The following is a 19,444-nucleotide window of genomic DNA, read 5'->3' as shown; positions in this document are numbered from 1 at the left end:
GAAACTGTGAAAAAGAAACCCAAAGTAGTCCATATTGCTTACGCACTGTATTCCAAGTCTTTTGAAGTCATATTATAGAGGAGGAGGCTGTGTAGTTTTTTTTGTGTGCAAATACCGTCTCAGTGGCGCTTTCCTTACATTTCTCTGTTTGTTTGAGAATCCTGAGCAGCAACTAATGGTGTGAGTGTGGGATGGTACTATCGGTTTGATCGAACAACAGCAGACATTGACGTGTTTGAGGAGCCTGTTTGAAAACGGCTTTTTGTGTGTTTCTTTAATAAAAGGGACATGGCAAGCCTGAATGAGAACTGTATGCAATTCTTCAAAATCTCCTGTTGGGTTACACTGAAAAATATGGGTTTGGAATGACATGAGGGTGAGTAAATGGTTTTAATGAGGAAATCATTTTAAAGAAATGGTTTACAGAAAATCCAAAAAATAAAAAGTAAAAGTCTAAATGGCAGCACTGTTGAGTTCGGAGGGGTCTGGTGGAGAGCAGGTTTGAAGAATGAGCATGAGGTTGAGGAACAGGGGTGTTAGACAAGAATGAACATCCATTTGTGGTCACAATGTCCCCACTATTGTTCGCCTCTGTCTATCCAGAGAGAGCCTGACTGTGTGCCAAGCCAAGCTATGGTGAGAGAACAGATGAGGTGGCAGTCGAAAGTGGGTGTCAGAACATACTAGTCCAGAATTAACCTCCATTTCTTTCTCTCCCCTCCGTTCTCTCATACACGCTCACACGCAGTTCATCCTTTCTCCAGATGTGCCACGTGTAAACGCACTACAAGAGAACAGATGCTTTCTAAGGATTCCCCCCATTAAAATCAGTCAAAATGAGTCTGTGGTGACGGTTTGAAATTCGACGTGGTCTTTTTCTTAATTGAATGTTTGTTATTGTCTACACTATACAGTTTTGCTACTGGGTCATTTGCGTTCCACCTTTTGTACGACATTAAACTTTGCAAACTGTACAATGAAAGGAAAACACATTACTTTTACAATATCTATAAAAAACAAAATTGTGATCTCATACGGTTGATGCTAATTGTGTTTCTCAGACTATTTTTTTACACTCACAACTGCCTGGATGTTATGAGAAACCCTGAGATGTTTGCTCTTCATGTTCATTTCTTTTTCTGAAAGAAATTAATACATTTATTCAGCAAGGCAGGGCCGTAACTACCATAGACATTGAAGGGGACAAGTCCCCCCGAATAATTAGAAATGGCCAAATTGTCCCCCCCAATATTTAATATTCTTGATGCTGCTATGCTGTACTCCATTACACACTGCTCTGTTTGTTACTAGGATGACAAAAGTAAAATGTTAAATTTTTAGGTTGGTCTGCCTCAGCGGTCTAACAGCGCTCGCCACTGTCAGAATGAGTGAGATGGCCAATCAAATCAAAGAAGGCGGGACTTACTGTTAGTGCGAATTCTAACTCGAAACTTTAGCCGTAAAAGAGTGTGGCATAAGATGAAAGTGGCTAAACATTTAATATTTGACCACTGTTTTACGATAAAAACTTTTATCAACAGTAACAGTAATATAAAGTGATGCAAACTACTTGACATTTTTTATGAAATTTCACCATTTTGAATTGAAAATATGACTATGTAAATCACAACTGAATTTGACGTGACAAGAAACGTTTTGGATTTTTTCATATTAGGCAGAAGAAAATAAGAGTGAATGTATGCATATTTAAAACATGTATGTATTATTTGCAAATAGTTTACTTCATAACTACAACAGAACTGGAACTTGTACTGTTCGTATTTCTTTTTATTTATTTACTTAAATCCCTTTTAATCCTTTAATAATTTAATCCCTTAAATTGATCAAAATTGAGAGTAATAATAATAGCATTTATAATGTTACAAAAGATTTATATTTCAAATAATTGCTGTTCTTATGAACTTTCGTTTCATTAGAGAATCCTGGAAAAAAAAGTATTATGGTTACTGCTGAAAATTCACCAAAATACATCACATTTTAAAAACTATTTAAATAGAAAACTGTTATTTTTTTATTGTAATATTGTTTCACAATATTCCTGTTTTTACTGTATTTTTTTAAATCAAATAAATGCAGCCTTGGTGAGCATAAGAGACTTCTTTCAAAAAGACTCAAGCCTAAACTTTTGAACAGTGTATACATCAAAGAAAAAAAAACATATTCCGATTCAGAATGACACATCAAAAAATAGGAAACGGGTTATTTTCTGCTTAAACATGTCGTATACGAAACTCGCTGTGGTTTCTCTCTCTGGTTACCCACCCCAGACTTTCATTTTGATGCGAAATGGGAACATTATACAACCACCACCAATACCGCTGCCGTTCTCCTGTGCTGCAGTTGAACAGACAGCCGTCTAAAGCTCTTCAGGCGATGAGTTGCCAACACCCATTCTTCTATTGTACACTTCCAACATTTTCCATTCACCGTAAACCAACAATAGCTCCCCAAAATTTAAACACATAGCCTTCAGCTACAGCGAGCCGTGCCTTTATCACCTACCAGGGCCGCGGTGAGAATACACTACACAAGTGGCACGTTAGGGGGACATTGTGCCTCAGACAACAGGGACGGCGGTTTTGTTTTCCTTGCACATAGTCTTCCTGAGCCATCCCAGCCCCTGAGGCCAGCGCCTGGTCCCCTCATCCAGATGCATGAACAATACAGCAGTGTGCTTGACCCAAGGTGTGGGAGGGGAATGCCAGGATCTGGGCCTCCCAACAAAGAGCAGGGCTCATCGATACAAAATTCCTGGGAATTCTCCCCCACCAGCACAACCACCAGCACCAACAACACAACAAGCCTCCCAATACACACATATCTCACAGGGGCAGACAGTACAGGGGTGGAGACCCTCGTCTTCATTGGAGCTCTCACTAATAACGGGAAGAGGGGCCAAATACTTTGAGGGCGAAGTCCAGACTGAAGAGTGAGGCAACCCAGATACCCTTCTTTAGGGGTAATTGAATTACGGGAGTTTGATATGGACCAGTGAAGAAATTTAGCCCATTATGACGGACAGACACTGCACTGAAGAACATAATAGATCACAATTATGAAATTGGCTATTGGAGGATGTGGCCTATCAGAACAGCCTTTCTTTACCCAGACGGCAGACATCCTAATGTTTTGCCCAATTAGTCTCCTTTAAGACAGATACTATTCATCCACGAGATCTCGTGATCTCCATGTACGCCATCATATTCTTCATTTCCAAAGACGTCAATGGCATAAAAAAATCACAAGTAAATCAGAAATATATATCGTAAATATGAAATATTAGTATAATGTTTCTTTATCAATCTGTGTAAAAATAACTTTAAGTATTCCTGTGCTAGGCGGATATATTTTTATGTCATAGAGCAAATCATGATATATCGCCCTATAAACAATGAAAATGCATTTGAACTTTGCAAATATTATTTTTATTTTAAAGTCACCACTTTATCAAAATGACCAGTTCTTGGTTTTTAATGAATAATGCGATGATTTTTGCATGCGCGACTACGCGTCATTATTATGCCTTCATAATCTTTCATCAAAATAACTTCCCCTCCCTCTTGCAGCAACATCTCTTCTGTTCTCTGATGACGTGTTTACTGGTGTGAGGGTGGGATCAACCTGTCACAGCAATGGCAAACCACAACGATCCAACGATCCGATCAATTCCCGATGGACAAAATTAAGTCCCGCCCTCCCCTCTTTCCTGTTTGAGAAGCCGTTTCACTCTGATATACATCACTATAGGGAAGAAACTTGCATTTCATGCAAACTAAACGACTATCCTAACCATAACCTCAAAACACACTTGAGCCATTCCATTGCGAATCACGTATATATATTTTCAATTAAAAATTACGAAACATCCCTGTATATTACTGTAGGTCATTTAACATTTATATCATGAAACATGTCAAATATTAAAATGTTCAGCTACACTTTTTGACCGTTAATGCCTGTCTTGATTTGATTGACTACTCAATCATTCTGACTTTTGACGAGCCCTGCTAGACGATCACGGACCAATGCAGCTCAGATGGTTAATAACAAAGTTATGCTGGCGTTGTAAACATTTTTGCAGTACAGTAATAAAAAACCTCTTCCTCTTTTGCTTTTCGGCAGGCTCCGCTGATGTCTTTTGCTTGAGTAGCGTACTCAACTAACACAATTCAACACAAAAGTGTCACCAGCTTTTTGCATAGTTTAGAGTCGCAAATCATACCAGCGTACACTGAGGTCAAAACGTGTACAGGATGCAGGTCTGAACGGAATTTTGAATCAAAATATGTACAAACTAAATATAAAATCGCAGTAGTGTATGCATGTCTATTCCGGTGTAATAAATGTAGCCTAACACATTTACCCCACATATGTATACAACACAAAAAGTATTGTAAAAAGGTTGACTGTCAGAGGTCACTTGAAAGTGAGCAAACAGGAAAGCCTAACAGAGTTCAGATCTGCTGTAGCTTCTTAACCCCTCTGTTGCTAGGGAGGCGGCAGTAATCTCTCCTTTCCTGCCTAATTAGTGAGGGGTATAAATTGAGTTAGAGGAACACTTTGTGTCACCCTGATACGACTGACTGGACATTATCATACAACGCAATCCTGAGGGATTCTACAGCAAAACCAGGAACACTGCATCTTCTGAATGGCATAAAAAATATTGCTCAATAACAATTTATCTTAGAAGACATGGTTGAGAATATACACTGCATCTAGATCAAAAACGAGGTATCTATCACTATTACAGCGGATTATGTTTACAAAAGTGTTTCTCAGATGCTGATATGATTTATTCAAGCCTAATCTTATTCTGTCCATTGCAGTGACCTGCATGTTGTTACAGATGACAATAATTCACTCCAGCCCAATGTAGCAAGTGACACACGCTATCTATGGATCTTGGGGAGTCACCTAACACAATGCCTCTAATTTAGGTGCCCTAAAAGGGGAGGGTGAGATGTGCCAGAGGTCACTTTTTACAGCGAGGGGGTTGGGAAGGGGTGCGGCTCCCCAAAGGTAGCAGGGTCAAGCCCTTGCCATTGTGTGACCTTTGTGGCCATCAGGTTAGTTACCATGACAACCATGGTTGATAATTACAGTGCAACGCAGGAAACAGGGAGAGCCACAGTCCTCATTTATGATACTTTTGGTCTATTAAATAATTAATATAATAAATTCCATAAAAATCACCTAAATAGAGAATACGATCATGTAAAAATGCGATTACACACATATTATCGGTGGCCCAGTTTATATAAGGCTTCAAATGACCGCACAAATACCGATTTTATGCTCTAAAATCACCTAGTCGTGGGTCTTTGAGCTCATCTCACTGACTGACAGCGCTGATCCAGTTAGCTCACACATGCTAACCTGCTACCTCCGACCTGAGTCTATAGCTAACAGACCTTTAGCTCGCTAAACAGCTTGAAAAACAGCATTCCCGCTCCAAAAAGACAAGGGAAAACAGCGGCATGTGTTAACTAAAGACCGAATAGCACAGCCCAGCTCGGCTTCGTCGCCTATCCGAGTGTTCTTGTCCCCATTATATCGCAGTGTAAACGTACCTGTTTGGTCGGGTCATTCCTGCCGTGCTCCGAGGACAGGTGATGTCTCAGCAGCAAGGCCCGCTTGTAATTCCGACTGCCTTTTACCAGCTCGTCGCTGTTGTTGGTGGCGATGTTATGGCACCAGGAGCAAGACATCAGTCCTGTTTCCTGGCTAAATTTGAGCCAGGGAAACTCCTGCAGCCAGGAGTCTTGGAAGAGCGAGTGTTTCTGCAACAGCAGCGTATGAGGTCTCATCTCCAGCAGCGGCTTTCTAGCGGCCGCTTCCCCCGCTTCTCCCGTGCTACCGTCCTCCCGGTTCACGCCGTTGCCGGTCGCCCACTTACAACTCTCGGTTTTCACCATTACGCGATTTAAAGCGCCTCTGTCATGATGTTTCCCCGCTGTACAATTGCCCCCTTCCGGGTCCTCGTCCTCCTCCGGCTCCGTGCTGTCGCTGACGGACCCCCCGCCCTCGACTTTCCCCAGCGATGGTCCTTTCGCCCCCAAATCCCTATCGTCCTCTTGATCCGGCCTGTTCCCGTTCAAATGTCGTTCTTGACAGGCCGGGGCCTCACAGCTGTTGCCGTTGCTGCCTCCTCCGACGGCACTGGCACCGGTGACGGCTAATCCACCTCCTCGGAAAGCCAGCGACCTGCGGCTTCGCTCTCCGGACATTTTCTTGAAATAAATTACAATCTACACTTTCCCAACAAAACAAAAATCCGATCGCAGCTCTCTTAAATTAAGTATTCCGCATGAAATGAGCCGTTTTTCTGCGCTCCGGCCTCCTGGTGAGAGTATGTAGGTTATGCGGAAATAAATAGGGGTTTTAAAGGCATAATGAATTTCAGGGTTCTGTCTGCGTCCGCGCAGGCCCCGCAGAGGTCGAATGGCAACGACTTCCCCCACAATGCATCTCGGTCAGAGGGAGGAGGGGGGGCTCTCGTGTTAAAGGAAGATGGGGGTGACGACGAACAGCCAGGGGTCTTTTGTGTCGATGACTGCACCCATTTTCCGCATGCTTTTTCATCTATAGAGCTACACGTCTCGAACCAATAAGTCCTTGTATCCCTTTCACGCCCTCCCCTGTGCTTGACATTAAAGACGTCGCACCATGTTTGTCGCGCGAGTCGTGGTGATCGGGACAGGTGGGCTGGTTGGAGTTAAAACGAGCGCGTGCATAGGTGTATTTTCCAGGTGGTGACGGAGTTTTTTCGTTATCAATATTGTAAATTGTAAACTTTATTTAATATTTTTTTATGAATTCCGGGAAATCTAGAAACTTTAACAACGCCGTTTTGTCAAATACATTATCTTAGTGAGCTTGAATTAAAGGCAAAATATTTTAATTGAATTTAATTGAATTACTTTGTTTATCGAATTTGTCGCTACACACGCGTACATATAATTTTTTTACTATACACTGTAAAAAAATAAATAGAAAACTTTGTGTCAAGTTTAATTTCGCTGCTGTCTAAATTAATTGCTGCATTAAGTAAAATTTGCCTTTTTAAATAGACTAAATCAACGTGAACCAAGGGATATACTAGTGAAGTTCATTGCACTTTTTCAGTCCCTTTGAATTGTATAGCCTACTGATGACGGAAATCGAGTTGAAATCCATATTATAGAGTTATTTATACCGTATAGGTTATTATTTTGAGTTAAGTTAAATGGAATTATAAAAATGTACAGTTTAAAAGCAATATTTACGTTTACATTAGTTGTATTTTATTATAGTGGCTATATGATATGGGGGTTAAAGAAACATCCCAAAACAATCAAACAAACAATATTATATAGATTGTATAAAATATAGCCTACTGTAGGATTATGTTATTAAATCATGTCACCCAGTGGGTGGCGTAATTTTCAACAGCACCAACATGATTGACGATTTATAAGCCAGCAATAATCGTCTAGTTCTTCTGACATGGCTTTTTCTCCTCTGCTGATAATTTTCCCCATCATGGCGAAATTAGAAAGCTTATTCATTAACTAACATAAATAAAAAATTCATATTAGTTCTGGCCTGGTGAAAAAAAGAATGGTTTCCTCGTTAATCAGAAACTGGTCTTTTCTTTTCTTAAATAGAAAAGAGGTCTACGTTTAAAAGAAAGAAAGAATTCTAAAACATGCAATAGCAATTGACGTGTATTTTTTATTTTACTGTGAAACATTTGTTTATTTACAATTATTTGTAATAAAATATAGTTATTATTATTGTAATTATACGTGATAACATTTCTTAGTATTTATGTCAACACAGACTAGTATTTATTTTATAACCTGCTCAGAGGAAATATAGTTTATAGTGGATTGCCACAGATGGCAATATAAAATGGTTATTTCACATCTAGTTTCTTTTAGTTAATTTAATTAACATAATAACATAAATAAGTTTGAATAAACGAACGCATTTTTAGTCTTTAGTGGGCGCGCCAGGTGGGACCGCGTGCCCGTCTCTGTCTGTTTACATATCTACGTGCTGTGCGTCCTGACGTCACGTACGACCCCACCCCACCTCGCGCAGCAGCAGCCTAGTTGCAGTGGCAGCTTTGAGCTCAAATTTGCGAGATAGAAGTGGGAAAGAGGGACCGCAAGGATCAGAATAACTCGCAACATAAAGCATCCGCAAAGACGACATGGAGGAAGCCGATCAAGGTAACTGAAATCTTCTGAGAACGTGACATGTCATGTCGGCACAGATTAGAAATGCAACAAAACTCAACTTTCAGAAGTTAGCTAGCTTGTTTGTTAGCACAGCCAACAGCTGGTAATGGAATAGTGGTTGTTTGATTTTGATGAATATTGGTAATGTGACAGTCAATCAAGATAGATATTTACCGGGATTTTACTTGGGTTAGAGTAGTTTCGCACATCATAAATAGTTTGTTATCTAATAATTAATGGTGTTTTTGAATACTGTTAACTTAATATGTAACTACCAGAACCATAGTCTCCCACTATCCAACAGCAAAACCTTATTTTTTATTAATAATTATGTTTGTGACTATTTATTTAACTTGCGTGGGCTTAACTTACTTGCAGCATCGTTGAACCATATGTTAGCTTTAAACACCTGCTGTAAATGATAAACCTTCTCTTTTCATCTCTCTATTATTTCCAGCTTCTATCGTGCCATTCCATTTATTGAGTTTGTATTTGAATGTATTGCAGATAAACCATCTTTCTATTTTAATTCATTACATTGTATAAAATAAAGCATAGACTATTGATAAGCTTTCTTATCAAGACTAATAAGCTTTCTCCCTTTTCCTTATCATCTCTTTTTTTTTATTCCCTTTGTGTGATGTTGTTCATATGCAGAGTTTGGACCTAGAAATGAGAACTTGTGTTATGATAGTTAAGGTCAGATCATCAGCAGGATCATACCTGATCATTATAATGTAAGGTTTTTGGTAATGTGGTCTGTTTCTTCTGATATGATCTGGCCAACTTGGGTTTCTGTTCTGCCACTTCATTATTACATAAATAGTCTGCTAAGACGGCATTGTTTTTCTGGAGTGTGCTATTTTTCCAGCTCAAAGCGTTCTCAAATTGTGTTTCAGATGCCTTGTGTTGAGGTTATCATCTGTCTGGAAACGCAGTGGCCTACATTCTATTGATTTAGACTAGTCTAGTCTAGTCTTTGGTATTTATTGTGTTACTAGACTAGAGGCTGGAATGCCCTATGTTTTGATGTAATATTTTACTGAAAAAATGTAAAACAAATATAGTCTATATATGCAAATACATTATTATAGTATATTATGTTAAAACACTATCCATTATTGGGGAAAGTCTGTTTTCCAAATTTTACTATGATCATGTTTTTGATCAGCATTGACACCTATTAATATAAATGCAATTTTTACTGCCTTACTGTGTAATATATATATATATATATATATATATATATATATATATATATATATATATATATATATATATATTTTTTTTTTTTTAAATAAAACTCTGTAAATATATAATATGGCCATCCAATCTCCATACCGCTTTTCTTCTGTAGGGTCGTGGGGATGCTTGAGCCTTTTCCAGCTTCTCGGGCCATATATAATGCTATATAATACAAACAAAAATATTTCTCAAATCTAGTTCATATGAGGATGACAACAAATCTATACATTTTTGGCAAAAAACTGATTTAAGATATTGCCTTTGTTTAAATATATAATAAAGGCCTGGCAGATACAGTCATTTATGTTTACATCTTGGAAAAAATATCATTGACGTCACTATAGGTCACCTCGTGCTTGTTTTCATAGTCCTTTCTGACCTCCTGACCATCCTGTCTTCATCACGGTCACCTCGTCTCCGCCCAACTCGTTGGATCTGAGAAGCCTGTTCTCTCTCATCCCTCCTGGGCTGCTGTGAGCCGGTGAGCAGCCTTCCCGGGAGGCAGAGCCTTCCTGTCTGAATCTTCTGTCCCCCTCCCCTCATCTCTCTCACGCAGGGCAGCCATCTGCTCCTCTTTTTTTTCTGCGTGCCCATGTCTTTTGGCAGCTGGTGCCCATGGGCCGTTGTGCAATGTGACAAGCAAAGTGCAGGACAAAACCTGAGGTGTTTGTTTACCCTAGGTATACTGACCTTATGAGAGTACTCTAAAAACCAGTTATACCCCCATCTTATGAATCAAGTGCCAAGAACTCCGTTAGTGAATGTGGCTATGATTTGTAGAGTTATTTAGCTCTGTTGCATTAGTGAGTGAGTCTTCAATGGAAGACCTTTCACCCAAGAGAAAAGCGATGGGCAAACCTGTGGATAAGGACATCTGATCTAACACTGTCAAAATCAGCATATGTTTTTAATTCATAATTTGCCTCTCCAATCACTAGTTGTTGGTGGATCTGCACACTGTTCTCCTTTTGCTGTCATGGCAACATAGGAAAATAAAAAAGACGAAAGATTAACATAACTACAGGGAGGAATGAGGAAGCTGCAATCAAATCTTCTAATGCCAGAGAGTGAGAGTTGCATTTGTTCTGTTATGACTGTGGTCATTGCACATTTTGCATGAATCCGTTCGGTGGACTGTTCAGCAACTCAAGGTTGAAAGTTTACACCACTGCCAAAAGCTAGAAGGGAATTCTTTTGATCTCATTGATGGAAATGTCCGTGTGCTCTGCAGTGTTTAACTCAGTCTAGTCTGCGTGTTTTAACAGTTACGCAGTTACTTCTCCGTCTTTTTGATGTCAGCTCACTGAAAACAGAGCTCAAAGCAGAATGTCAGATTTGTGATGGCTTGAGTCTGGTCATTTCCGTGTTTTCATGCGAAGTTGAAGTAGCACAGGAAGCTTTTTTCCAATTTAATTTTAAAGAAGATGTTTCAGATATTGCTCCAAATACTCTCATTGTTCAAGGCTTATAGCTACATATCTGTCATTCTTTCTCTGTGCGTGCACACATGCATTACACTACTGTTCAAAGTAAGATTTTTTTTCAATTAAAGGTGCACTATGTAATTTTTTTTCAGTAAAATATCCTAAAACTACAAGGCCAGTGTTATATATTTTGTTCAGTCGAGTACTTACAATATCCCAAATGTTACCAACTATATGTAAATCATGAGAAAATTATTTTAACCAAGGAACTGGGACGTGTGAGGTAGTCGCCTGTCGATGGCGTCATATCTGCGTTACCCTCGGTTTCCGGTTTTATTTTGTAGAAATGCTTTACTCTCACTGCAGTGTGCAACAAGTGTCATAGCAGCCGCCGAGCGAATGCACAGAGTAACGTCATAACATCATTTTCAACACGCTCAAATGTATCTAATATGATAAACATAGCTGCGTTACCTCATACTCATGACAGGAAAAGCGGGATTGGCGCCGGCCCCACATGTCCCAAGATTCCAAGATCGTCAAACTACGTCTTTTGTTTTGAATAGGCGACCTCTAGCGGACGGAAAAGTTACATAGTACACCTTAAATCAAAAGTAACAGTAGAGACTTTTACATTGCTACAAAAAAATGTATGTAAATGCTACTCTTTGGTAGCCTGGCTCCGCCCTCCTACATACTTCCGCTCAATTTTCATTTTCCTTCAGTACTACGTCTGGGACTGTGGTAGATGCTTAGGTTTTCTCCCGAACAATTTTTTACCGGTCCAATCAGCGAACAGAGGGAGTGGCTTAGAGCGATGACGTTGGTGTCATGCGCTAGTTTGAGTTGTAGTTCAGTAATGGCGGCGGTGAGAGATGCGAGTGTGTGGCACCGCTGACGAATGTCCAGAAGTTAAAGCAGGTGGACGAGTGAGCGAGATCGGTGTGCGTGATTAGAGAATTAGACACACCGGTCTCGAGTCCTCTCATGAGGGAGCACGGAGGCATATAAGGACGAGCGACACCGGTGAAGGACGAGAGAGGACCAGGCCTGGATTTTAAGTTGTGTTTTGTTTACGTTTTGTGATGCATGTGCGCTGCAGTTGTCCGTGAGGGGCTGCCGCCTTTTACTTTCATTTTGTGTTTTATTATTTGATTAAATGTTGTTAAACGTTCGCCGGTTCCCGCGTCTTTCTTCCCTGAACAAACAAACTCCGTTACACAGAGCCAGAACAATCACTGCTGAGTTTTGTTGGTGGCCATGATGTTATGGTCCGGGAAATGTCTTTTTCAGCTCGCTCCGTTAGTGGTGAAGGAGTTGGCTGAAGCCGTCCGTCTCCCACCACCCGCGAAAAAAACCCAGGCTGAATTACCGACTGCTTTTGACTGCTTTTGCTCTCTGAATCCACATCTCTGAGTTTTCAAGAATATATCACTTCAAAATTCACTGTTTATATCCTTGTTAGACCCCTGCAGAGGACCGTGCGGTTGCGTGAGCTGTAATTTGCATTTCTATACTTGTATTTCTTTAAATGCTGGCAAGTGTTTACAAGAGCAAAATATTTAATCACCGCTCAAAAAATAAAAGAAGCACGTAAACATTTGAATTGGGCTGTTATTTACGGCAGCATTTATTCTTATACCAAGCACATGACATTTTATTTACAGCATACTAGGGATGAAACGATTACCGGTTTCACGATAAACCACGATAAAATTTAGTGACGGTTAGTAATATCGTATAAAATTTTATTATCATTAAAACCGCGTGTGATTATCACGGTTGTGAAAACTCGCGGTAAATCTTGTCCAGTCAGCGGCAGTCTGTCTGACGTAGGCGCACCGCTGTTTCTGAATGAGAAGAAATGGCAGAAGGCAGTGACAGCGCCTGGAGATTGTTCAGCCTCTAAAAGGACCAAATCTGAGGCGTGGTCATATTTTGGCTTTTACAAAAGTCCTGAGGGAAACTTAATCTAAGATGGTCACCCTGTCTGCAAACATGCCAGAAGACAGTCGCTGTAATAGGGAAAACACTTCAAAACTACGAACGCAAGGCAAGTGGACTTTGACCTCAATACCAAACCTACGTCTGGGAAATAATAACGTGAAGCGAACGAACAAATTCAGACAAGACTAGGGTGACATTTAAGGGATAATAATCAGGGTTTGACATTAACAACCGCCATTTGCGAGTGTAACGTTATTTCGGCTGCACACTAGTCACTCTGGCTGTTGAACTTATAATAGTCTTCTCAAAAGCCATCTGTTATAATCGCGTTGGGCATTATAAGCACTTACACGTGCTTCTATTGAGTTTATGAATGCAATATCTCATAATCAGAGGCGTTCAGATTAGCGGAGTTTTGTTCAGAGCGCGCACCGCTCTCTCTCTTGCTGTAATCTAATCTACACTCAGAGCCGATTTAAACGTGCGATGTACGCAGGAGATTCACTCATCATACAGTGGATGACTGTTTTTGTTCTATTTCAGCAGCGAAAATGGTTTAATAAAAACAGCAGAACCACAGCGCATCTGATATGACTGGCATAACGCAGGCGAATTTAGGGACCGTCTGTAAAGTTACATACAACATTGGTAACGTTATACACGTTTCAAACTTCACTAGCATTTGAAGAGAATGACAGTCATAAAAAGACTGTAAAGTGTTCATCTAGGTGTCAGGTATGATGCACACATTTTGATATTTAATAAAATAAACTGTCAAATCATATGGAAATATGGATATGCATTATTTCACTAGGATACTGTTTGGGCTCTAACACAAAATATGCTAGATTTAAATGTGTCTGATAGAACACTGATGAGAATATTGCTTGGGAATATATTTACAGTGATAATATTAGAGATTATATTTACGACAAATTATTATTATTTATGTGTTATGCGTTGCTATTGATGACGGCCATTAAGGAAGGAAATCCCACAGAATCAAGCTTAAAAAAGTGCTTAGAGCTGCTTTAGTTATTTGTTGTTTGTTGAATTTCAAATATAAAACTTGTTGAAATGTTTTAAGTGTGTGCATCTGCTCTTTTTGAACACTTTCATTTCGTTTGAACAAAACCGTGATAATATTGATAACCGTGATAATTTGGGTCACTATAATCGTGATGTTAAATTTCCATACCGTTTCATCCCTACAGCATACAATCATGTTATGATTGCACGAGATATGCACCATGAGAGCAGCGTGTCGGATCACAAAACTCTCCTCTCCACAGTGAATAAATCACAATCCGAATGCACAAGTTTTTTATCACTGACACTGAGGTGGTGTGAATCAAAGGCGAACGGCGCGTGACATACGTCACGACCAAACGTTAGCGATTGGTTATGGCAGATCCAGAGTGACTCTTGGCAGATCCAATAGTTTTAAACTTCAACAGAGTACGCGCCTTCAAGGAAGTAAACGCTTGTCAATGGAGACTGGCCAGACTCTATGTACAAATGAAATGTACGAGAGTCTGGTAAGACCAGGCTAACTCTTTGGACCTAATCAAAGAATCCCAGAAATGTTTCACAGGTATTATAGGAGTAGTTCACTTCAGAATAAAAATGTCCTGATAATTTACTCACCCCCACATCATCCAAGATGTTCATGTCTTTCTTTCTTCAGTCGAAAATAAATTAATGTTTTGAGGAAAAACATTCCAGGAATGATCTCCATATAGTGGACTTCAATGGGGTACAACAGGTTGAAGCTCCAAATTGCAGTTCCAATGCAGCTTCAAAGGGCTCGACAAGATCCCAGCCGAGGAATAAGGGTCTTATCTAGCGAAACGATTGGTCATTTTCAAAAAAATATACAAAATTATATACTTTTTAGCCACAAATGTTTGTCTTGCGCTGCTCTGCAATGTGCCACGTATTACATGAACATCTTGAATGTTTTCAACATTGATAATAAGAAATGTTTCTTGAGCACCAAATTGGCATATTAGAATGGTTTCTGAAGTATCATGTGACACTAAAGAGCGGAGTAATGATGCTGAAAATTCAGCTTTCCATTAAAGAACTAGTTCACACAAAAAGTTCCAATGAAAATGTTCTCAGCATTGAAGGAAGGAATACACTACATGACTTAAAAAAAAAAAAACACACACACACAAAAAACTTAAGCAAAAGTAATGAAAGTTTTTGATTTATTCCTTATGCAAAGCTGTCATTAAAGGAATAGTTGACCTAAAAATGAAAATTCTGTCATCATTTATACATTTCTTCTGCTGAAAACAAAATAAGATATTTTGAAGAATATGGGTAACCAAACCATTGTCTTCCATAGTATGGGAAAAAATACTATGGAAGTCAATGGGGTCCATCAACTGTTTGGTTACAAACCTTTTTTCATTCTTTTATGTTCAGCAGAAGAATAAAAAATGCATACAGGGTGAGTAAATGATGACAGTTTTCATTTTCAGGTCAAATATCCCTTTAAATATGTTTATTGTAAGTGTATGATACTTGGCCTAAATTGTGCCTTTTTGAATCTTAACAGCCCCTAGTGACTTTTACTGTATGAAGAACAACAGAAAGAACATCCTCCTTTTGTATTTCACGTAAGAAAGTCAGTCATAGAGATTTGGAACCACACGAGGGTGAGTAAATCATGACATAATCTAGATTTAGTGTCTGTGGGCCTGAATATTGGCTCTTTCTCCTTTAAGACCGCCAAACCAATGTGATATTTACATTAATAGTAAAATGTGTTGTTGTGGTTGTAATATTACAAAAAAACTCACTAATCATTCAATTCTTTAGTGCAATAACACACATTTATTTCACTGATAGACTGTAATCTGATTTTGCAAGATCTTCCTGAAGCATCTGCCTGTGTGAATGTCTCACAGGTTCCTTTGATCACATTTCACTCATAGTGTGATTGTAGCAGTAGAACCGCTTTCTCACCGTTTCCAAAATATGGTTTAGATCATTAAATCAGCAGGATCTTTTTTCATGGCATAAAACTGAATAACCGTTTTCACCTTATTTCAAATGTGTCATTTGTCTTATTTATTGTATTTTTCATATGACTGAGAGTTTTGGCCTAATAAAGGTGTGGACTAACATTGCACTGAGGGGAGAAACTTGAGGCCTCCCTGTGACCCTCCAACTCTCTGAACTGATCCTCTTTCACTCATGTGAACACGCAGACAATTTTGAACAGCCAACCTTAAGATTGTGTAATTTCAGTAGCGTCGGACTCGGTAGAAAATAATACCCCTCACAAAATGCCCCTCACATACCATGTCAGTAACGTGTTTGGCTAAAATCTCGTCCATTTTCCAATTAGTCATGCTTTTGCCAATTCTTACACCCTTTGAAGAAATAAAGTAACCCTTTTCCACCCTATAAGCTGCTGAACCTTCTCCATTTCCCGCCTATTATTCTCCTATGTCTGTCCAGGCTGCTAGAGTCGCACTGTCCCATGATTCTCGTTTGCCCCAATCACGGGACGCAATGCGCTTGGAATAACCCAGTAATTGATTAGAAGCTGTGGTTTATTAGGTGCTTCAAATGTGCTCTTTGTTTCTTTACTGGGGTGTTTATGTTTTCGAGCTCTCTAAGTTTAAATGCAAGTCATACGAGATCCAGTTCTGAAGGGTTCCTGATGTTGACGAGGCACGAGCCCATTAAAAGGCTTGTCCAACTCTATATGAGGTCATGTGATTCCATCCATACCCATCCTATTATTGGCATTGTGAAGATCACAGCCACTCCATGTGGGGTTATGGGAATGTTACTGGGCCAGAGGTGGAAGTTACCATGTATTTGTGTTGTTTAACAGTGTTTAGTCATAAAAAAAAAAGTGTGATTATTGCTTATTTCCTCTTTTAAACAATACGTCCGTAAAAAAAAAAAAAAAGGGAAGTCAAGCATCTTCCTTCATTGAATTTCTCTGTTCTGTTTCCGTTTTATTTTGTCATAGACAGGCCCTTCTAACTGTGGGGGCTTGTCACATGATCTGAAAGTCTCCCACAATGCACCAAGCCCCTGTAAAGCACATGAAAAAAGGCTTTGTCTCAACTTGTCAACATGTGCTGAAGTGTTAATGAAAATTCATTGTATTAGTTTTGTGTGAAAATGATTTGCCATGCAAAGGAACATAAATTACATTTCGCCGATGGTTGCGGATTGCATTCATGTCTCTATTTGAACATCTGCAGGCTTTTGTTGTGCAATTTAGTCTGGATGGAAGCCAATAAGGACTTTAGTGAAAGGCAAATATCCGGGTACTAACCTGCACACAGAGGTGCGGAGGCGTCAAGGTTCTGTCGTCCTAGACGTGTGAGGTGAATTTAGTTATGGTGTTAATTGACACGCACAGACATCTCGACTTAGCTCTCGTACGCCCATATGAATATAGCTGAATAGAGTTGCTGTGACTCTCATTATAACCTGATTTTTTTGTCTTTGACTATTTTGGCTGATCTCTACTAGAGAGAGCAGACACGTCCCACGTAAGACTGTAGTCTGGCAGTTATGTGTAATTCCAGCTCCTCAGGGACAATGCTGTGTAGAGGGTGTGTCATACATAGCATGTGCATATTTTAAAACCAAGGGAAATGAAAACTGGACTGGGAACGAACAGTGTTGTGTTTGTGTTTCCGCACTGCTAGGGGTACCAAATGGAATTCCAGGCAATTTTATGAATATTGCGACGATTTGAGCATGCTTTTTATTTGACTATTATGTATTGTGATTTTGTCAGAGTTGATTTAATAGCATGCATCTCTGATTTAAACTTCAGTAGCAAAATCGGCATTAGATATAGTCCCGTCCCAGAGTGGCATTATTGGTTGAGGAGGAGGTGTTGCTACATCAAGCTGTTTAAACAAACAGAGCCATGTAGAAAGTGTTTACACTCTTTGTAGGCATGTGCTGATAGTGAAATTCTGGCAATGCAATAAATATTTACTTATTACAATATTTACGACAATAATAAACATTTTATATATATATATATATATATATATATATATATATATATTAGCCAAAAGTATTGGTACACCCCTCCAAATCATTGAATTCAGGTGTTCCAATCACTTCCATGGCCAAAGGTGTATAAAATCAAGCACCTAGACATGCAGATGCTTCTACAAACATTTGTGAAAGAATGGGTCACTCTCAGGAGCTCAGTGAATTCAAGCGTGGTACCGTGATAAATTGACACCTGTGCAATTAATCCATTCGTGAAATTTCCTCATTACTAAATATTCCACGGTCAACTGTTGTATTATTACAAAGTGGAAGCAATTGGGAAAAACAGCAACTCAGCCACGTAGTGGTAGGCCACTTAAAATCACAGAGCGGGGTCAGAGCATGCTGAGGTGCACAGTGCACAGAAGTCGCCAACTTTCTGCAGAGTCAATAGACCTCCAAACTCCATGTGGCCTTCAGATTAGCTCAAAAACAGTGCATAGAGAGCTTCATGGAATGGGTTTCCATGGCCGAGCAGCTGCATTGAAGACTTACATCGGATGCAGTGGTGTAAAGCACGCCGCCACTGGACCCTACAGCAGTGGAGACGTGTTCTCTGGAGTCTCAACAAATCATTCTTCTCTATCTGGCAATCTGATAGACTAGTCTGGGTTTGGTGGTTGCCAGGAGAACGTATTTGCCTGACTGCATTGTGCCAAGTGTGAAGTTTGGTGTGGGGTTGTTATTCCAGTGAAAGAAACTAGGGATCGACCGATATGGATTTTTTAGTGCCGATACCGATTTTTTTTTTCATCAGCCTTAGCCGATGACCGATACGGGCTGCAAATTTGCTTGCTAAACTATACGTTTAGCAAGCAAAGCGGTATATTTGTACTTAAAGTCCCTGTAAAGGCAATTCTGAGATTTGTTTCTAAACACATTATAAATGTTAGAAATGTATTGCTGAAACACATTACAAAGACTCTGAACTATGAAGTACTGAATTCAGAAGTTAGACCGTTAAACAGTTTTTCACCGTTGCTGTGTTCAGGATTTTCTGGGCGGGGCTAAAACGGTGGCTCGATGACGCACTGGAGCCACCAAGCCTGGCTCCTCCACTAACACGATCATAACTAGAGCACATACGCATCAGTTCGATCTCGAGTTACTGTTAGTACTGTTAGTTACTATAGTCAACAACTTACATAACAGCTTACAAAACAAAAACGATGAAGAGGTGAATTAATTTTGTGAACAGCAACCTTGATGGAGAGCTGAGGATCATCACCGACACCTATCCGCTGCAGAACCGACTATCCCCCGCCCAGGCCGTCATCCTCCCGTCCCACCGACATCTGGTGCGTCGTGATCATAGACGCTCGTGATCAGTGACGCCGCATTCATACGGGGCTTCGGCGTCAACGCTTGATGGAGGGCGTTGCTGAAGCTTGGTGCTGACGCGACCGTCATAGTGACAACAGCTAATCACATTACTTGCCGCTTGGACCACAACACAACACAAAAAAAGCACCTTTTTTGACAGCTAGTCTGTGAGACTATTTTGTGTATGAAAACTGATCACTTTAATAT

General features: G+C 39.8%; 2 protein-coding genes across 5 annotated transcripts in view; one reads left to right on the top strand and one right to left on the bottom strand.

Moving 5' to 3' along the window:
* zbtb10 (zinc finger and BTB domain containing 10) overlaps positions 1-6,579 on the bottom strand; it is a 60,776-nt gene extending 54,197 nt beyond the window's left edge. For both annotated transcript variants that reach the window (XM_079829578.1, XM_079829577.1), the window contains exon 1: positions 5,595-6,579. In XM_079829578.1, coding sequence (XP_079685704.1) covers positions 5,595-6,251 — 657 coding nt within the window. In that variant the 5' untranslated portion in view covers positions 6,252-6,579. The remainder of the gene's footprint in view (positions 1-5,594) is intronic.
* Positions 6,580-8,093: 1,514 nt separating this feature from the next.
* tpd52 (tumor protein D52) overlaps positions 8,094-19,444 on the top strand; it is a 28,184-nt gene continuing 16,833 nt past the window's right edge. For all 3 annotated transcript variants that reach the window (XM_079830039.1, XM_079830038.1, XM_079830037.1), the window contains exon 1: positions 8,094-8,240. In XM_079830039.1, the coding sequence (XP_079686165.1) occupies positions 8,222-8,240 (19 nt within the window). In that variant the 5' untranslated portion in view covers positions 8,094-8,221. The remainder of the gene's footprint in view (positions 8,241-19,444) is intronic.

This window comes from Gobio gobio, assembly GCF_949357685.1.
Source record: "Gobio gobio genome assembly, chromosome: 11".
In the NCBI taxonomy this organism is placed as follows: Eukaryota; Metazoa; Chordata; class Actinopteri; order Cypriniformes; family Gobionidae; genus Gobio; species Gobio gobio.
This window is presented reverse-complemented; position numbering and strand designations above follow the sequence as displayed.